Source organism: Trachypithecus francoisi, unplaced genomic scaffold (assembly GCF_009764315.1).
Source record: "Trachypithecus francoisi isolate TF-2019V2 unplaced genomic scaffold, Tfra_2.0 Lachesis_group12, whole genome shotgun sequence".
NCBI classification, from domain to species: Eukaryota; Metazoa; Chordata; class Mammalia; order Primates; family Cercopithecidae; genus Trachypithecus; species Trachypithecus francoisi.
This window is the reverse complement of record NW_022681457.1, coordinates 87799892-87819575: the sequence shown is the minus strand read 5'-3', so window position 1 is coordinate 87819575 and position 19684 is coordinate 87799892. Positions and strand designations below refer to the sequence as shown.

General features: G+C 50.3%; 1 protein-coding gene across 1 annotated transcript in view; it reads right to left on the bottom strand.

Annotated features, from left to right (window-relative positions):
- GRIK3 (glutamate ionotropic receptor kainate type subunit 3) overlaps positions 1-19684 on the bottom strand; it is a 238139-nt gene that overhangs the window by 66540 nt on the left and 151915 nt on the right. Inside the window, exons 3-5 of the mRNA XM_033227086.1 lie at positions 17023-17280; positions 8604-8785; positions 6178-6231 (exon numbers count right to left, since the gene is read on the bottom strand). Coding sequence (XP_033082977.1) covers positions 6178-6231; positions 8604-8785; positions 17023-17280 — 494 coding nt within the window. The remainder of the gene's footprint in view (positions 1-6177; positions 6232-8603; positions 8786-17022; positions 17281-19684) is intronic.

Below are 19684 nucleotides of genomic sequence, written 5' to 3'. Positions count from 1 at the left end.
TATTTCCTGGCAAGAATGTCTGTCTTCTTGACCTCCCTTGGGTGAGCTATTCTCCAAGAATCAGTTCAAGCGTCACCTCTTCCAGGAAGCCTCTCCTGATTGCTCCTGTACACATGCACAACTGAGTGGGTCAGAGGCGATTCTGCTCTTATCCTGAGACTTCTGGGCTTTCACGCCACTGGTAACAACTGCTTGTGTCTGGGTCTGTCTCCCCTATGAGCTGTGGGCTGAATATTCCTTTTACTCAAAGTGGAAAGAAGGGTCAGCCAACTGACTGGCTCCTGGGGCACTTAAACATCACCGGGAAGAGCCTGGAATGTAGCCACAAGTGTTTCACATCCTCCTCTCAGGGGGAGCTTCAAGGAATGGCAGATGAAAATACTAGGTTAGTGCAAAAGTCATTGCAACTTTTATTATTATTTTTGATGGCACCAACCCAGTATCTTCCCCATGATGTAACTGTTATTGCCGGGAAGTGGCATTAATTGTGATTGTTTATCTATTAATTTATTATAATTCTTTTTTCATCTCCAGGCTTTTACCTACACATGACATGTAGCAGGGGCTCAGCTGGGGCTAATTAATTTCGGGTTATCTACAGACTGGAAGTTTAGGAGTGGGTTGGTAAACTGCCTCGGGTGGAGGATGAGATCTTCCCCAAACTGCCTTTCAACCAGGAGGGTCTGGGGAGCTGGAAGGATTTCGTTTTGGACAGTGGTGTTATGCAAGTTTGGTACCAGGGCTGACCTACTGCAGCCATGGAAGAGAAGCTGAGCTCTGCCTACAGGGGGCGCCCTCCTCACCTTTCCTTGCATGGCGTTCAGCCTCTTCTCCAATTCAGTGTTGACCTGATATCTAAAGCTTGAAAGATGCCAAAGCTTTAGACTGCCCGGGGCCTCCATGACTCGATTCACCCTTATCTAGGTAACCAAAGGCCAACCTGACTCAGTGTGAAGGGCAGCATCTCTGGCCTTGGTGGGGGCTTGGGTGCTGGTGGAAACAGCCCTTCTGGTCTCCAGAGGCAGCATTTGGTCTGTTGAGACTGACACAGAGGCTGTAGCCAATCACAGCCCAGGAGGGGGCAAGTTGGGGTGGCAGTGCCTGGGATCACCTTCCTCCCTGTCATCCCTGAGCCTGGGCTTAGCTGCAAAGTGTTGTAGGGTCCGAGGCACAGAGTGCCCCCATCCCCGTGACACGAGGACAATGACAATGGGGAGCTGGTGAAGAGGCTGTTTTGTCCAGCTCCAGTTTTTCTGTTGTTGTTGTTCAGACTGCCCAGGGCCAAGACCCCAAGTGCTGTACACTGTGAACTGTGTGCAACCTTACTGCTTGGCAAAAAGTTGCGTTCTCAATGCCAAATGTTGACACACTGAATTCAGTATCGACGAGGGACCTTTTAGAAACATTCAGCATAACATAATAGACTAATTCATTAGCACCCCATGGGTCTGAATGGGTAGGAGCTGAAGCTTGGAAAACATCGCCTTAAGGAATGACAGATGAAAATATCTTCCCCATGATATAACTGTTATTGCCAGGAAGTGGCATTAATTGTGATTGCTTATCTATTAATTTATTATAATTCTTTTTTCACCTCCAGGCTTTTACCTACACATGACATGTACCAGGGGCTCAGCTGGGGCTGATTAATGCGAGGTTATCTGGGAATGGCTCAAAGCTGGTTGGAACAGATAATGGCAGCTGGGGTAATTAAAATGTCTTCTGCATGGAAGAAGCAAATTTGGAGAATTTTTTAGAGGCGAAGAGTTGGTGATGTGGGTTTCCTAAAGGGAAGGAGATAAATGCCAGATGCCACTGTGCTCCCAAATAAGCCACAACTGACCAATGGGCACAAAGAGGGAGGAACACAAGGCAGAGGTATCAGCAACAGGGCTGGAAGAGGATCCTGAAGACCAGAAGCAGGATATGACTGAGGGAGAAGACCAGGGGGACACAGCTGGTGCTCTGACCGATGGGGTTCTGCTGGGAGATACTCTGGTAGACCCCGTCCCATACTTCACTGCAGAACTGTGTGTATTGCAGGGGCTGTGCCTCCCTGGAAGGGTCCATTCTTTCTGACCCTCAGATTGTGTGGGGAGGAAGGACAGTAAGCTGGAACAGCCACGGACAGAACCGGGAGTCAGGAGCCAAGGCCTCTTGTCACTGACCTGCTATGAAACTTTGGGGAGTGCCTGATGCCAGGTTTCTCCACCAGTCAATGGGGAGTGCAAACTGCCCTGCTGCTGGCCTCAAATGCGTAAAGAGAAAAATTAGAGGGCTTTCTTCTTGCTTTCTTTTTTAATGTGACAGAGTCTGGCTGTGTCCCCCAGGTTGGAGTGCAGTGGTGCAATCATAGCTCACGGCAGCCTCTAACTCCTGGGCTCAGGCAATCCTCCTACTTCAGTCTGTCTTCCAAGCAGCTGGGATACAGGTCTGCCCAACTATGCCTGGCTAATATTTTTATTTTTGTAGAGATAGGGTCTCACTATGTTGCCTAGGCTGATCTTATACTGGCCTCAGGCGATCCCCTTGCCTTGGCCTCCCAAAGAGTTGGGATTACTGGTGTGAGCCACAATGTCCAGTCCTAAAATCAGAGGGGTTTGGAACTGGTGAAGCATGGGCACTGCTGGGATTTCCGGAAGCTCCGTTTCCCCATTCACCTCAATTACTATGGCTGAACCAACATGGCCAGGCATTGTGTGGAATCTGAGCCGGCCAGAGGAGGCCAGGGAACACTTGTTGTGGACTTTCAGCATGGTAGGTTTCAGCAGAGGGCTCTGGAGCTGGACAGCTTCCTGCTGCGAAAAAATCCTTGCTTTGCCCCTTTCTTGCAGAGTGACTTCGAGTCTCAGTTTCCACGTTTCTATAAAACTGGGAGAATCTATCTCCCTTGGAAAGTTGCTCCGAATTTTGGATGGGATGGGGTATGTTGAGCACACAGAAAGCAAGAGCAGGAGTTATTTATTTAACACTTAACCAGTGATAAGTGCCAAGCATTGTTCTAAGCATTTTATGATGTCAATGCACTCTGCGTAACAATCCTCTGAGGTAGTAATATTACTGTCACCATTGTATAGATGAGAAAATGAGGCACAGAGAGGTTAAGTAACTTGCCCAAGGGAGTGGAAGAGTCTCAATTCTAACTCAGGTCAACTGGCATCAGAGTGGTTTTAACTGACTGCTCTGATGTGTTGACAATTTCACTGATTACTTTCCACATTGCATTGCAGTCATCCATCCATCTATCCGTCCATCCGTTCATCCATCCAGACATTAATGAGCACCTACCATGTGCCAGGTTCTATTAGGGCGCTGGGGACAGAGAGGTTAATTGGGCACAGTTCTTGATTCTTATACACACGAAGGAAGCCGCCAGCTTGTGAGCTTTGTGTTGAATCCATCTATGTACACCCCTCCCACCCAAGTGCCTAGTGCAGCGCCCAGGACCTCGGAGAGCATTTGTATATAGTTGCTGGATAAATGAATCAATGAATGATTAAGAAAATGAAGAAAAATGGACACTGGCCGGGGCTAGTCTCTGTTCCCTAGAGACTTTAGCACACCACAGCTGCCCTGGGTACATCATATCCCAATTGATCATCCATTCCTCCTTTGCCTCTTCTCACCATCTCTTTCTCTGATTATCACCCACTTTCCCAGGTCCAGTTGTGGATTGGCTGAGTATCTATCAGTCAGTGTTTCTCAATGGGGCACCATAGGCATCAGTGGCTGGACGACTCATTTCCAGAATCCTGCCCATCATGGAATGTCCAGCATCCCTGATCCCCACTCACCGATTTCCAGTCTTGGTGGCAAATAAATGACTGGCCTCCACATAGCTAAATGCTCCCAGCATGGGGGTTGTATCAACAGCAAGATTGCAGAAACCACCCTTGGGACAGATGACTACTTCTTGGCCAATCAGCTGAGGTCTGCCCGTGGGAAGAGAGAAAGAATGCTCTCTAAGGTCCTGGGCACTGAGCTTGGCACTTGGGTGGGAGGGGTGTACAGAGATGGATCCAACATGGAATACAAGATAGGGCCACCAAGCAGAAAGCCTTGGGACATTGGGAGGTTCCGGTAGAATTGGGTGTGGTCAGAGCAGGAAAAAAATGTACGTATCTCCTTCACCCACCCTGAGTACTGCCCTTGCCACCCACTCTGTACGCACAGGGCCTGTGATTAAACCCTGTCTGGGCCTTGCTCCCAGTCCCAGCTGTAAATATCCTATTAAAACATCTCTGCCTGGCTCAAGCCTCATTCCAAGGCCAGAGGGGGTGGGTCCTTGAGCTGGCCAAATGGCAGGGCCTGAAGCTTTGGCCCCTCAGCCCTGCAGCCTGGCTGACCTTCCAGGACAAGACTCTGGGGAAGGCACCATCCCAGTGACCCCAGTACCCTGGCCATTAATGCCATTGGCCACTGGGTTCAAGATCGAAGGTCTTAGAGAGAGGATCCTAGTGTCCCTGGGTCCAGGAGTTGTTCTTAGCACCCAAGGATCTCAGGATGGGATAGGGAAGGCTGCCATGAGTGGAGAGAAGGCTGTAGACCCCTGGAATGTGCCCCACCCACCTTCCCAGTCTTGCTCCTCTGCGCTGCTCCCAGCTCTGGACAGAGGTAGAGTTTTAGGGGTCTGGTAGCCTCATGCTAAGCCTCCATTGACTTTCCAGGAGACAGCACGGCAAGAAGAAGCCAGTTTAGGTGGTCGGAATCCAGAAGGGATTCAGGGGAGCTGACTTCACCCTGCCTGATCTCAGTCGCCAGCTTCCAGGATCCCTTTCTCCCAGCATGGCTCCTGGCAGGTCCCCAGTTCTGAGCCCTGGATCAGGAGAATCTCAGGGTGGCCCCTGAGCTCTGCGGTGGACACAGGGTGCAGAGGGAGGGCCTATAGGGAGCATAAGTGCTTAATAACCAGTTCTCTGGGGGAGGGGCCCTTATTTGTAGCATTTGCTCACTTCCATTGTGTGAGCGCGTGTAAGCTCTCCCATCACAGTGATTTCAAGCTACCAACATGACACCGGCTTAGGAGGAGATAATGCAATTGGCTCTCACCCGCTGGATCAAGCCAGCTCCTGCATACTACGAAGAGCTAACTTGCCTCTTGGCCTTCGCTTATGCTGTTCCTTCTGCATACAATGCCCTTCCTCTTTCTCCCTTGGTGAACTCCTATGGACCATTTGAAGCCTAGTTCAAGATCTGCTTTTCTGTAAGACTGCCTCAAACTTCCCACCTTCCACCAGACCCTCGGAACCTAGGGGCCCCTAGGTGCTGGGTAGGGAAAGCTAGCTGGGTGCTGGATAAATAAATGAATATGGTTAGAGGTCTGCAGGGCTGCAGTGGCTGGGCTGACACATACTGCAGGAGGTTTTTTTGAAAAGCGACAGGGCGGTCAGTGAGGCTGTCACTCGCCCCAGATCTAGGATGGGTGGAATAGTCTGCCCAGGGCCCCAGCAGGGTCTGAGGGTGTCTATCTGCAAGGCAGGATGGCTCAGGGTGGGTGCCCTTTTGGCACAGGAATCTCTTTATTCTGCTGATCTCAGGCCACAGCTAATTATCCTAATGGGTTTAAATGGCCCTAAATGTTCTCAGAGTTTGGACAGGACCCATCTGGAGCCTGTAGGTGGGCTGGGCTAGCTGACAGTGAGTGGGCAGACTTCAGTATGAATGTGGATGGAATCCAAAGTGACAATTCCCGTGAGGCCCGAGACATGCGTGGGGAAGTGTGGGTTAGGAACCGAGGGTCATGATAATCATAGTAATGAATACTTCCAGAACTCCGCATGTACCAGGCAATGCGTGTTACCTTATTAACTCATTTGGTGCTCACAGTAATCCCAGGAGGCAGAAGCCCATTTTGCAGAGGAAGAAATTGAGGCAGGGAGGTTAAGGGACTTAGCCAAGGAACCACCAGTGGTGAGCAGAGGAGCTGGTGTTCACATTCACTCCAGAATCCATGTCCTTAATTATAACATGATGCTGCCTCTCAAAAGTGGTCAGGTCACAAAGACATACTTGTGCCCTTACCCGGGGCCACCCATGCAGCCTGAGGAAGCAAGTCCAGCTTGGGTCTCCTCTAGCTGCAGCAATTGTCTTCAGTGGGCTGGCCCAGGCTAAGCCACAATGACCTTGATCCAAGAGAGTCCCACCCCTTTCCTGTGCCAGGACCCAGAGGTACATTACCAGAGTGGTGAAGATGAAGTGGTAGTACTCAGTCATCATGCCCATGGCCATGGCCTACGGAAAAGCAGAGCGTTAGTGATCAGCAGGGAACCTCTGAGCAGCCCTCCCGCAATCCCCACCCAGGGTTGAGAATGGGACTGGCAGTGGGTTGGGAAAGGCTGGCTGCTTGGAGTGGGGTGTCCTCTGAGACCACCTCTGAACAGTGACAATGACTGCCTGGCAGACAACAGTTGATTTCACACTGGAGTGTGCTGTGAAGTCACCCGGGACAGATTAAAATGCAGATTTTTGGGTCACATTCTTCAAAGATTCCAAATTCTGCAGGGCCCGTGGGGTCTAGCTGCTTCTTTTGAGTAAGTGTCTCTCGGCCTGCCACACTTAAGAGAAATGCTGATGGCATCAGTCCGAGGCTGCCTTCTTAAGTGCCCTGGACTCCACTCAGCTGAGCTCCCTGTCCTGTATCCAGAGGCAGTATGTTTCCCGCCAACCCCGCTAACCCCCTGGCCCAGTCAGGCCTGAGCTGGGAGGTCTGTCTTCAGCCTCCCCAAGAAGGGCTGAGACATCCCTGCTCCCCTAATCCTGGCTGACCACAAAGCAGGCCACATGGCCACTGTGGAATTCTTACTGTCCGCCATCATGAAGTCTACATTATCTATAGTTTATGTATTTTATTAGAAGCCTATAATCTATTATACTAATGACTATAATGCATTTTCTACAGAGTTCCTCAGAATGCCGGGCCCACAGAGGGCTCTGGGGGAAAATGTCACCGGGTCAAGTACACTTTGCAAATGCTGCCCATTCCCTCCCACCTTTAAGAGTCACAGCCCACCTCAGCACCTTAAAGGCTCAGAGAAGTCCTGCAAGAAGCAGATTGGCTTAACTTCGTTTAAATCTAGCTTTGGCTGAGCACAGAATCTTCACTTCTAATTCCAGAAGTTTTAAAATCAGACAGACCTGGGAGTCCATTCTGGCTTCCTGCCTGGATGACCTTGGGTCCATTACTTTCCCCTTGAGCCTCAGTTTCCTTACCTATAAATTGAGCATGAGAATTGTCCCTGTTTCCCAGTGTGGTGGTAAATGACGAGCTACATGGACCCGGCAGAGAGCAGCTGGTCAGTAAACTAAAGCCGTGATTGTCACCATTCCTCTGTTACACGTGCCGTGGAGGGGTAGGAGAGGCACCGAGCACAGCTGACCGGGAGGCTGAGGGTTATGGGCTTTCTGGGGTGTGTGTGTTTCCTCGACAGCAGCTTGAAAGATGCCCAACGCCAGGTGTCAACTGCCTGCTGGGTGTCAGAAGAAACTCCTGATGTTTTCCTCCTTGCACTGAAGCCTCCATAATGGTATGAGACGGGGATTATGAACCCCATCTACGGAGGAGGGGAATGACTCCTGGGCCGCTTGCTCCCGGGCACACAACGTGAAAGGGCAGAAGCAGAACTCAAACCCTCAAATGAGCCTTTTAAGTGTGGCATAAAGGAGCTTCCTTTGTGGGGGAGCTGGGGATAGAGGCTGCCATTCAGGCCCAGCACCCCGATGGGGCCCAACTGGAGGATGGGACTTGAGCCCCTCAAGGCCTTGAGAACGTCCCAGTTCAGCATGTCTCCTCCTGCACCCCTTAAATCACCTGGACCCTGAGGGTCATGTGTCAAAGCCCCACAGAATGCTACCTCCAATCACCAGAAATGCTTTCGGGGATGACATAATTGCCTTTTATACAAAGCACCAGCTCAAATCAGTGGTTTTGGTTTTAGCTGTGGCACCCTTGGAGTGGGTGGTAGGCGATTTCACTGTTTATTTTCTTAGGTGACTGGCGGAGCTTGGCTCTCATCCCCAGCAGGCCATGCTGAGCTGTGCTTGGGAACGAAGGCCCATCCGGGACTGAGAGCTATTCTCCTCCCCCTCTTTCGCTGCAGAGCTGAGCAGATGGTACGAGAGCCTCGATAAACCTTCCAGTAATAGGAGAGTAACACCAAGTGCCGTGGGCTACGGGGAATTAGTCACTGGAAGAGGCAGTGAGGCATTCTGGGGGCTGTTCCTGAGAATCTGAGGCCTCTCTGCTTCCTGGAGTGCTCTGCTCCTGTGTGGCTATGGGCATCTCCCAGCACCCTCTGCCTCCAACCAGCACTGAGGTGGGATGGAAACTTGCATCTACTCAGCACTCTCCCTGTGTCAGGCCTGGCTGGGCAGATCATCCATCCTCACACCAACTCACACAGTAAAGACTGCAGTGTCTGTTTTGCTGCTTGTGAAAATGAGGCTCAGAGAGGCAAAGTGACCACCCAAGGTCACATAGCAGGAAAGTGGCAGAGCTAGGAGTCAAACTTAGATCTGGCAGCATCACACCTGCATTTGGGAAGGGGCGGTGGGAGAAGTGGCCAGCAGCTCCCAATCATCCCTCCCGCTGGCCAGCACTCACACACCTGCTTGAGGATCTGGGCTGCCATAGTGTGGCTGCAGTCGAAGATAATGCGGAATTCCCGGCCTCGTTTCATCTCTTTGAGCAAGGGGCGCGAGTCGTCAGAGTCGACGGGGAGCTGACGGATCTTCAGGCGGATGTTGTATCTCGATGGGGCCATGATGAGCTCCTGCAGTCGGATGAGCCCTGAGGGGCCATGGAGCACAAAAGACACATGTGTACCGCATGTATCCACAGCTCCAGGCATCCACTCGGACTCGTGTGCACACACATGCCCATGGCCACAGGTCTACAGACACACACAGACAGATAGTGGCCCACAGAGACTTGTGCACGTGCATGGACAACACTGGGTATATATGTGCACATACAAACACATGGCTACATGCATGTGCATGTTGATATGGGCAGGAATACACTTGGGCTTATCAACACATGTGTATATGTAGATTAAGGCCTGTGCACACACTGGTGCATGTACACACACATGTAGATTCAAAGGTAGGCACAGATAGCAAATTCCCACTGACCACATCCATCTGCTCCTCTCTAACTTAGAATGGCTGTAAAGCCTTCAGGGCCTAAATCAGAGTTCACCCTTCTTCTTCTGTACCCATCCCCAACATTGTGAGACATGGGACATGATTTCCCTCAACATCTCCAGCGAGCTGCTTTCAGGATATGGGCACAAAAGGCAGCTCCAGCCTCAGTGGTACTAACCTGCACCAACCACTAGACTGGGTAATGCCAGGAGGTATTTGCATCTCACTCTCGTCCCCACTAAGGGCAGGCTGCCTTGCTAAACCTTACCCACTTTTTTTCAGGTTCAGTGCAACCACCTCCTCCATGAAGCCTTCCTCTTTTGCTCTGTCCAGAAAAGATCACCCTCTCCTCCAACTCAGTGGCCTCCTCCCTCAGCACTGGCCTCCTCTGTCACCACCTCATCCTGCCACCAGCACCTTGATATCTGGGGCTGGGTTCCCACCACCTCTAGCACAGGGCCTGGCACTCAGGTGGTACTCAACAAAAGTTTCCATAATTGGATTGACTTACTGTTTTGTTTTGTTTTTTTTTTTTTCCTCCCCCACTGAAAAATCTATTCTCTACCTTGGTTGGCATTTTTGTAAAACCACTTAATCTGGGGACTTCCAGGGAAGACTAAATGTCACTTCCTGGAGACAAATGGCTTGCTTAGCTCTAATTAAGTTCGTTTCTGTCCCTATTTCAAGGTCCATTTTTGCTGATTTCTTTCTGCATAGCCTGGGAGCAAGCCTCCTTGCTACTCTCTATATGCTTCCCGCCCCCTCCTCCCCTCCAAAGAAGAAGCTGAGCCAGCACAGGGCCAGGTCCCAAGCGGGCCATCCCCTCTTGCCTGCTTGGCCCCTAGTCATCCCCAGGACTCAGTGTCCGGTCCTGGCCGCATAGTTCACACAGTATGTTCCACCCCTGCCCCCTACCGCCGCCCCGGCCACTAATGGCACTTTGATTTTCCTTTGGGGAAAATCTCCTCCCTGACTCTCAGTTTCTGTGTCTCAGGAGGGGTCCATCGCCAGCTCTAGGGGCAAAGCATGTGGCCCCAGCCTGGGAATAGGTATTGACTCAGAGAGAGGTGCAATACCGTCGACTCCCAGAAACTGTGTTAGAGCAACTGGCACAAAAAGAGGGTAAGAAACACTCTCTTTTTCACTCAACTTCAAATAGGGAGGTTGTAAGTCTGGGGTCTCTACGCAGACCTTGAGAAGGATTCCAATAGGACAGATGTCAGAGAGAATAAGTAGCAAAGACGTCCTAATGATCTTCACTTCAGCCTCTGGATCAAATGGTGCCTGAAGCTAAAATTAGCTCCAAACTTTCCAGTAAAGGAAACCAAATTACTCCCCCACCCCAACTTTTTTTTGCTTAAGCCAGTTTGCACTGGATTAAAATTTGCTATGCACTGTTACTCTATCTGGAGAGTCCCCCTGACCCCACTCAGATAGCCTTCTCCAAAAGCCTTCCAGTAGAGAGTCCCAGTTTCCAAAACAATCTCTGGTACACACCCCTGAGTCTGTTCTGCAATGATTCCCATTCCTGAGGGCTGGACATCAGGAAAGCAATCTGATTGGTGTCCATCATTTCACTTTGCTTCGGGGACAGAAATACATGCCTGTAACCTAAGCTTCCTAAAGTGCTTCCACACAAGCTTTGCCATGACTGGGCATCAGGAGCCCCCAGCCCACTGAAAACTCAAACCCATGTGCTGGAGTTGGGAGACCGCCCTGGAGTCCCAGAGTGGTCTGGATCAAACAGGTGCCCTGTGCTTCCTAATACCAGACTTGTTGGGGAGGAGGAAGAGGCCATCAGTTGACCTTCATATAGAAGGGGGAGGCCACAAGCTAGCTATCCCCAGACACACACACAGGCTATCCCCCTCCCAACGTATCCCGGAAATTCTTGATTAGGCTGAATGATGCTTCCCTTTCACACCTGTTACCCCGTGAGGTCCAGGGTGCACAGTTTGCTCCTCCCTGTTTGGTTTTGAGGCCTATGTGCAGCATCAGCAGGCATGTGGGCTTTGGGGACCCAGGCTATGAGGACTGGGACAGGCTGGATGCTGGAGCAGAGGCCACCAGGGCCTTCTTGTCAGCCAAGCACATCGCCCCGTGTAACGCATGGTGACCCACATTTTCCAGCAGCAAATGTCAGCCCTCCTTCCCATCAGTGTATTCCCAAAGGAGACCAGAGGCTCCTCTCAGCCCACCCCAACAGAGGACTAGGCTCTCTTTGTTTGCCTGAGATGAGCTTTCCTTCCTGGCTGCTCCCCTAATCAATCTCTCTTAAAATATCTGCAGTGAATCATGGTTGTTGGAATCATGATTTTCACTCACAAAGCGCTTCTGCATTCATTACCCTATTTAACCATCTCCCAATCCTAGAAGGCATATAGAACAAGGATTTTCATTCCAATGTTACAGATAAAAATCCTGAGGGCCACAGAGGTTAAGTGACCCCACAGAGGTTAAGTGATTAGGGAATCATAATTAGAGACCCAAAAACATTTTGGCTCCTGGGCTGAGGCCCTTTTCTTCATCCTAGGGTTTTGTTTGTTTGTTTGTTTAATCCCATCCTTTCACCCTCAAGATGAGTTTGTCTTTATGCATAGAGTAGATTAGGCACAAAGCTTGTGGGGCAAACACTGGTTGCCTCCTCGATAGCCATTTCCCTTGAGGGAGATTGCAGCCGTGACCCCAATTCTTCACCTCTCCTTATAACCACACCCTTTGCCATGTAACTTTGCAGAGCCCTCCAGTTGGGCTCACCCATGTGAATTGTTTTGGCCAGTGGGATGTTGGCAGGTACCATGCAGGCAAATGGTTGAAATGGAATTGTACATTGGGTTTGTTCTCTTGCCCCTCTGCAATTGTCATGACAATGTGCCTGGGCTATCCTGCTGGAGGATGAGAGACATGTGGAGAGCCGAGTACACCTGCCATCTCAGTCAAGCCAGCCTAGATCAACCAACAGCCAGCTGACCCCCAAGCAGGTGAGTGATCCAGGTGAGCCCAGAAAAATGACCTAGAAGTTCAAGAAATCACTGACCCTGCGGACTTGTGGTTAAACAAATGCTTATTATTTTAAGCCACCGAGTTTTTGAGGTGGTTTGTTACACAGCATTATTATAGAAAGAAATAACAAATGCACTCCCTTCTAGCATTCTAAAATAACTGTGATTGTGTTTGGGTGACAATGCACCAGTCCCACGAAATGACTTGTGATTGGCAGGAGCCAATCAGTGGCAATTCCATTCCCATCTGACAATGTCTAGAATACTAGCCATGGACCCAGTGAGCTATACAGGATTGTCTTCTGGAAGGTTCTGAGACAGATCTTCCTCTCTGATAAGAGGCATGAGTCACATTAAGAAAAACCTCATTGGTCTGGTTATGGTGGCTCATACCTATAATCTCAGTGCTTTGAGAGGCTAAGGCAGGAGTTTGAGACCAGCCTTGGCAATACAGCAAGACTCTGTCTCTACAATAAAATTTAAAAATTAGCAGGGCATGTGCCTATGGTTCCAGCTACTTGGGAGGCTGAGGTGGGAGGACTGTTTGACCCCTGGAGTTCAAGGTTGCCAGGAGCCGTGATTGTGCCACTGCACTACAGCCTGGGTGACAGAGTGAGACCCTGTCTCTAAAATAAATAAATAATGAAGAAGAAAAATCCCCTTGGCCCCTACCTCCTGGACGCCACCTACTGCATGCTCCGAGCTTCAGCAGCCCTATTGTGGCTATGAGCTGAAGGCCAAGAGAACTGTGGCAATACTGACCCAGCACCCTGACTTTGCCAAGCTGCTAAATCAGCCGAGGAAAGGCCCATCTCCTGAATTCTTGTCAGGGAGATAACTGTCTATTGCTCGAGTCAATGTGAGTCGGGCTGTCTGTTACTTGCAGCCAAAACATCCTAATGGACACAATCTCCAAAGCAAACACAGCCAAAGCCCACTGTGCAGTACTTCCCACTCCATGGGTTTGATGACCCATACATTGTCCTGCCCTTTGACATATCCGGATTCTGGGAGCACACTTCTTTCTATCCACTATACATCATCAAAGTTATATTATTTGACTGACGCCAACCCTAAATCCCTAGTACACATTGTCTTCTTGACGAAACTCACTGCCCCATGGACTCCCCTGTGTTTTAAATATTTGTTGAACTGAATTGAGTTGAATTTAACTGAATCAAATGTAAAATGAAGTTGAATTAAACTCTAATTAAATATTGAAGGCAAGAGTATAAGGATGAAAAAATGCAGATGTTGTTATCCTATCTCCTTTTGAGAAGTTAATTGTATTCCAGAGGAGTGGGTGCCCGCCCAGTGGTCACAGGTAATTCCAGGCCATCAGAGCAGAGAATAAAGTGACATGTACTTAATAGTCAGCGCTAAAGGCACTTGTGGGTAGGAGCTGCGGACCTGAGCATCAGCTCTGACCAGTTTTGCTAGCATAGCATCCATCATCACGACAAAGCACCTTTTCCTCTGCAAAGCCACTTCCTCCACCCTTCCTCTAGACTATGTCAGTGTCTGCTCTGACCACTCTGTACCCACGAAATTCCAGTTACATGTCTTCAACATTATCCTGTTCATATCCCTTTCTTCCTTTCCATTCTGGCCCCATGTCCTCTTCCAAGCATCCCTTGAATTCTGGCCTCCTTTGCTCCTGCCTGGACCAGTGCAGCCCCCTGTGATCTAGTGCTCTAGTCTCCTTGCTCTAGGCTCTCCTTCCAACCCTCCTTGTGCATTGCTCTTAGAACCACCTTCTAAAACTCTGCTTTGATTATTCTACTCCTTTGCTCACCAATACTCAATGACACCTGGCTGCTTTAAAGATAAAACCTGAACTCTGAGGCTGGACATTAGAGATATTGCATAGCCAGCTACACTCTGTTGATCTGACTTTTTCCTCCCACCTTCCATACCTGAATCCTCTCCCCTAGTCAGGCTGTCCTCTTGGTAAAGTTGCTAGGTACAGTCCAACCTAATTTTTGCTTGTGTTATCCCCTACACCTGTAATTCCCTCATGATTCCTCTCCTCATTCACCTATCCTCAAGGCCCTGCTCCAATCGCTCCTCCTCTGGTAAGTCAGCTCAGACCAGCCAAGGCCATAGAGCTTCCTCTCCCCAAGCGGTCTGGCTCTGACTAAATGTATGTGCTGTTTCATTCTTAGCTCTGATTGCCTAGAATTACGTGCGACCTCTGGGCAGGCACCCACTCTTCTATACTCAGATTAACTTTTTAAAAGAAGACAGGATAACAACATCTTCATTTCTTCACCTGTGTACTCTTTCCTTCAATATTTAATTAGGGTTTAATTCAACTTGATTTCCAATTCCACCCAATCTAATCTGATCCAATCCAATCCAACTCAGTGAAACAAACAATGAAAAACATCTACATTGTACCAGACCCTGTGTTAAATCCTGGAGGCACTGATAGCTCCTGGCCTGGAAGCAGAAACAGACTCATCGACAGATAACCATTCACAGTGGTACATTAAGAAACAACTCCACAATGCAGCTGAAACACTGGAGTGGCTGGGAGGTGGGCAGGGGTGCCCCCTCAATGGCAGGGTCTTTGTGCTGGGGTGAATAAGCTGGGCTGGGGATCCCTGTCGGGTGCTTTGGAAATAGCAGGAACTCAATAGATGCTTGTAGAAGCCTGAGTTAAATAAACAGCTTTCCAATTGTCTTTTCTGAGGGAGTCTCTCCCTACTATTTCCAGTCCCCATTAGGAGGTAATCAAAAGCTGACATTGAATCACAGGCAGCTGAGAGCTGGAGGGTTCTTTCAAGGCTGGATGCAGCAGCTCTTGACATGTGGGCAGAGCAAGCCCAGATGGGTTAAGTGACTTGCCAAGGTCACTCTCTCTTAAGAGGCCAGGCTAAGAAATGTCTTGGGACTCAAGTCTTTGGAAATAAAGAGGAGGAGAAGAAACAGCTCCATGTGGGCTAGCAGCATGGACTTCAGGCTCGAGGCTTATTAGGTGCGTGCTGGCTCTGGCACTCACTAGCTGGGTGACAGTGCACAAGGCGTGTGACCTCTTTGGGTCTCAGTTTTCTCATTTCTAATTCATCGCTCCAGGGATTTATTATGAGATTTACATGAAATGAAATGAGATCACACTTGCACCACTTGGTTTGCAGCAGGTAAACAGTAGCCTTCTTTAGGAGATGAATCCAGAAGCATGGATGAATTCCATCTCTAGAGGACTCTCCAGGTCTGTCCCTGCCCCACACACCCTCACAAGGATGACTTAAGGATGAAGGCAGGGACTGGGCAGTGGTCAGTGCCCTCAGTGGCTCTTCTTTCCCCTCTCCCTTCCCTGCTTGCTCTTTTTGTGACTTATGGCAGACCATTAGCTCTCTGTACATACAGCTACATGGAGACATCGCCATTCATGGAGATGGCTATGTTGTCCCCTGTTTGTGTTTCCCTACAACGTAGTGCTTGCCAAGACCAAGAACTGAGTTTTGGTGCGGTGTGGTGACTCACACCTGTAATCCCAGCACTTTGGGAGGCTGAGGCGGGAGGACTGCTTGAACCCAGGAGTTAGAGACCAGCCTGGGCAACGTAGCCAGACCTTGACTCTACAAAAAGTACAAAATTAGCCAGGTGTGGTGCTGCATGCCTATAGTTCCAGCTATTTGGGAGACTGAGGTGGGAGGATCTCTTGAGCCCAGACAGTTGAGGTGACAGTGAACACCACTGCACTCTAGCCTGGGTGTCAGAGTGAGTGGGTTTTGTTTATTCAAGTATCTCCAGCTCCCAGCAACGAATGAGATCCAAAGGAAGGGCCAGATGCATTTGCTGGATTTGTTGGTGGTTATCTGCTAAGTGTGTGCTCTGGGCCCTCTCTAAGTGTCTGGGACTTGAGAGGCAGGGGGTATCACGTTGGAGCAAGGGTTTTCTGGAAGGCAGGGTCCAGGCTGGACTTGGAAGGCAGGGCAGGAGTTGGTCTGGTGGGTCCTACCCAGAAGAATGTGGGCAGCATTAGCTCCCACTGGCAGAGCATGTGGGACAGGTGCAGCCACATCAGGGAGCCCAGCTTTAGGCCCGCGGCTCACAGTTATAGGCCCCAGAGCCCATCTCCTCCCTCTGTCCTGGCAGGATGAGACAAGAGCCTGGTGCTGACATCTGCAGGCTTGGCCCTAGCTGGGGTCAGTGGTCAAGTGGGTATGGCAGGGGCTGGTGTGTGTGTGAGCAGAGCTGGGCATGTGCAGGTGTCTCTGTGTGTGAGTGAGGGTAAAGAAGAGTGTGTGTGTGGTGGGTGCAGGTGTGAGGAGGATGAGAAGAACCAACCTTCAGTGCTCACTGCAAATCAGCGCTTGTCACCGTCATCTTGTAATCCCACATTTTACAGATTTACATTTTATAGGAAACTGAGGCACAAAGAGGCTACACAGCCAGCAGGTGATAGAGCTGGGATTTACACCCAGGTGGTCTGGCTCCAGTGTGTATACACTTAACACTAGGCCACGCCGTAAGCTATGTGTGTGAATGTGCAAGTGTGAGGGTGGACGTGTTTGCAGCAGATGGAAATGTGTGAATGTAAGAGCGTGGGCAGGTGTGGGCGTGGCTTGCAGATGTGTGTGCTGCTGCTAGGGTGGGTGCTCAGTGCAGATTTGAACACTTGTGCTGCTAGAGAAGGAGGTGAGTGTGAGGCAGGGGTGAGGTGGGCTGGGGCTGAGTGAGATGTGTGGCTGGGGTACATGGGGTGTGAGTGGGTGCAGGGGTGAATATCAGCATAACCGAGTGGAACTGGGGTATGGAACACAGCCTCTTCCCCAGGGGCAGCTGTGCTGGACAAACAGACAAGAGCCTGATCCTGGGCCTGTGCCCCCCTCACCCGTTACCCCCAGCCTACCCAGGCCTGGCCACCCACCTGTACTGTCATCATAGACCACGGTGGCTGACCGCCACTTGAGGTACTGGACCAGGTCGAGGATGGCATGGCTGAGCGAGGCGTAGTCGGGGTAGAGGTTCACGTAGAAGGTGTCCTTGTTGTCCAGCGGGTGGTGCTTCCAACGCAGCTGGATGTGGGGCACTTCCAGGGCATTGCAGATGGACTGGACGGCGTTGGTGCAGGAGCCCTGTGACGGCCCGAAGATCGCCACCACACCCAGCGCCAGCTGGTCACAGGCTGTAACAGAGGGTAGGGCAGCACAGGGGTCAGCATGGGGGCTGTGGGTATGGGGACAGTGACGTTGATGATCCTGTAAACATGTGGGAAAAACAGTAACTGGAACCGTCGGTGGGTGCACAATGGATGAGCTCTCTGAACCTCAGTTTCCTCATCTGAAAACGGGGGTTCTAACAGTCCCTGCCTTGCAAGACCACATGAAGGTGGAAAGACATGGTAGTGGGAGACTAGAGCACAGTGCCAGGGTACATCCCTTTTCCTTGGAAGTGCCCATGACAAAGAAGTGATCACCACCTTCGATGTTATTATTCTGGGATTAGCATCACCAGCTCTGTGTCAGGTCCTGTTCTGGGGTGAACTTGAGAAACAAATAGAATCAAACATCTGCTGGCTGATGATGCTTCAACTTCAACCTCCAGTCCGGCCTGTTCCCTACCCTGGACCTGTGCATCTCACCTCTTACCCAACATCACCAGTTGGATAACTGACATGCACATCAGATCTGACGTGTCCAGCACAGGATCCCCTCTTCTCCCAGCCTCCCCCACCTCAATAAACAGCAGCTCCATTGTCCCTGGACCCATATGCCAAAAGCCACGGTTCGGTCTTGATTTTCCTCATTCACTCATATCCCACACCCCAATTCATCAACAACTCCTGTGGCTTCACCTGCAGAACACATCACAACCTGACCACTTTCTGCCACTCCCAGCCCCGACTCCCATCCTGACCCAGGCCACCATCCATCATCTTTTGCTTGGATTATTGCAGAAGCTTCCTCAGTCTTCCTCCCTCCTGTCTATTCTGCACTCAGCAGCTGGGGTGAAAATTCTGCAGTGTAAGGTAGATTATGTCGCTCCTTTGCTCCAAGGGCTCCTCAGTACAAAAGCCAAAGTCATAACAGTGGCCAGAGATCCTGCTTGTTGCAGCTCCTCCCTTCCCTGTCCCCACCACCACTTTTCTGACTTCATCTCCCATCCTTCTTTCCCTCCCTCACAGCATTCAAGCTCCACTGGCTTCCATGATGCTCCTTGAACATGCTAAGTGCGCTCCTGCCTATTTGCACGTGCTGTTCTCTCTGGCTGGAATGCTCTTCCCTCATAGAGCCTCAAGACTCCCTCCTCCTCCTCCTTGAGGCCTCTGTGTCTGTCTTACTAGGGAGGCCATCACTGCGCAACTTATAATCGCAATCCTTGTACCCCCATGCCCTGTTTGTTTCCTTCCTTATTAAACGATCACTGGAAGTCTTGTCCATTGGTTGACTTTCTCCTCCCAGTAGAATGTAAGTTCCAAAGAGGCAGGGCCTTGATCTATGTAGTTTACTGCTGTATCGACAGTGCCGAATCATCATCTGAATGTTGAATGAATGCTGAATCACTGCCTTCAAACAGTTCAGGTTCTTGGGGAAGTCCAAAAACTTAGGCAGGTGAGGCAGCAGATGCTTTCCACTGGTCTGGGATGGTCGAACATCAGTGGGCACAGCAGGGTATCAAATGAGCAGACCCAGGGCAGCTGGGACTCAAAATGGGGGATTCTGCCTAAAAGATCCATTAAAAGTGGACCTCTCAGAGTCATTCTGGGGTAGTTGGGAGAGCTCCCCAGGAGGCATTCTCCCTTTTTTTCTCAATCGTCTCCAATTTTCCTTGGGGCTTCACCCCTCTTTTCCGCTGTCAACCCATTGGTGCAGAGAATGCGGCTTGCACCCAGAAAACCACTCACTGACCTTCTAGTTCACAGCCATGGGTTTAGAGGACAGTTGTGGGCCAGTCAGAGCCAGTGGGATGCCATGAGATCCACTGGACTGAGAAAGGGGCATCTCCCTCTTTAAGTGAACCTTCAAGGAACTAAGAGCTGGAGCTGCAGTAGCCGTCTTGTGCTCACACAGAAAGAGGGGTGACTGTCTGTGAACACAGTCAGTGTGGGTTGAGCAGAGCCAAAAGAGAGTCGCCGATCAGGCAAAACCCTGGACTTATAATTTGCACGAACCAAGACTTACGCCATTTAGGTTTTGGTTTTCTGTCACTTGCAACCATCAGAGATTCACCAACAGAGCATGAGCAAGCTCATCTACCTGTGGACAGAGGAATGACCCTACGTGCACATGTATGAATCTGATGCACACAGGAGGAGGCAGGACAGAACACTGAAGCAGGAATGAATACACTGGATTCGGACACGTCCTGGCTGCCTCAAGGACCTCTGGGAATGATCCACTGAGCACAGGTCTACCCCTAAGATTTGCAGGGCCCAGGGCCAGAGTGTAAGTGGAAGCCCACATACCATATGGCTAAATAGTTACATGTTGTTAGTTAAGCTAAAAAACTGTTAAATGAAACATGTCCTTTTCTCTTACCTTAACAAATGGACCTTCATCACATCTGGAAAGTCAGGTGAGAATGGAGAC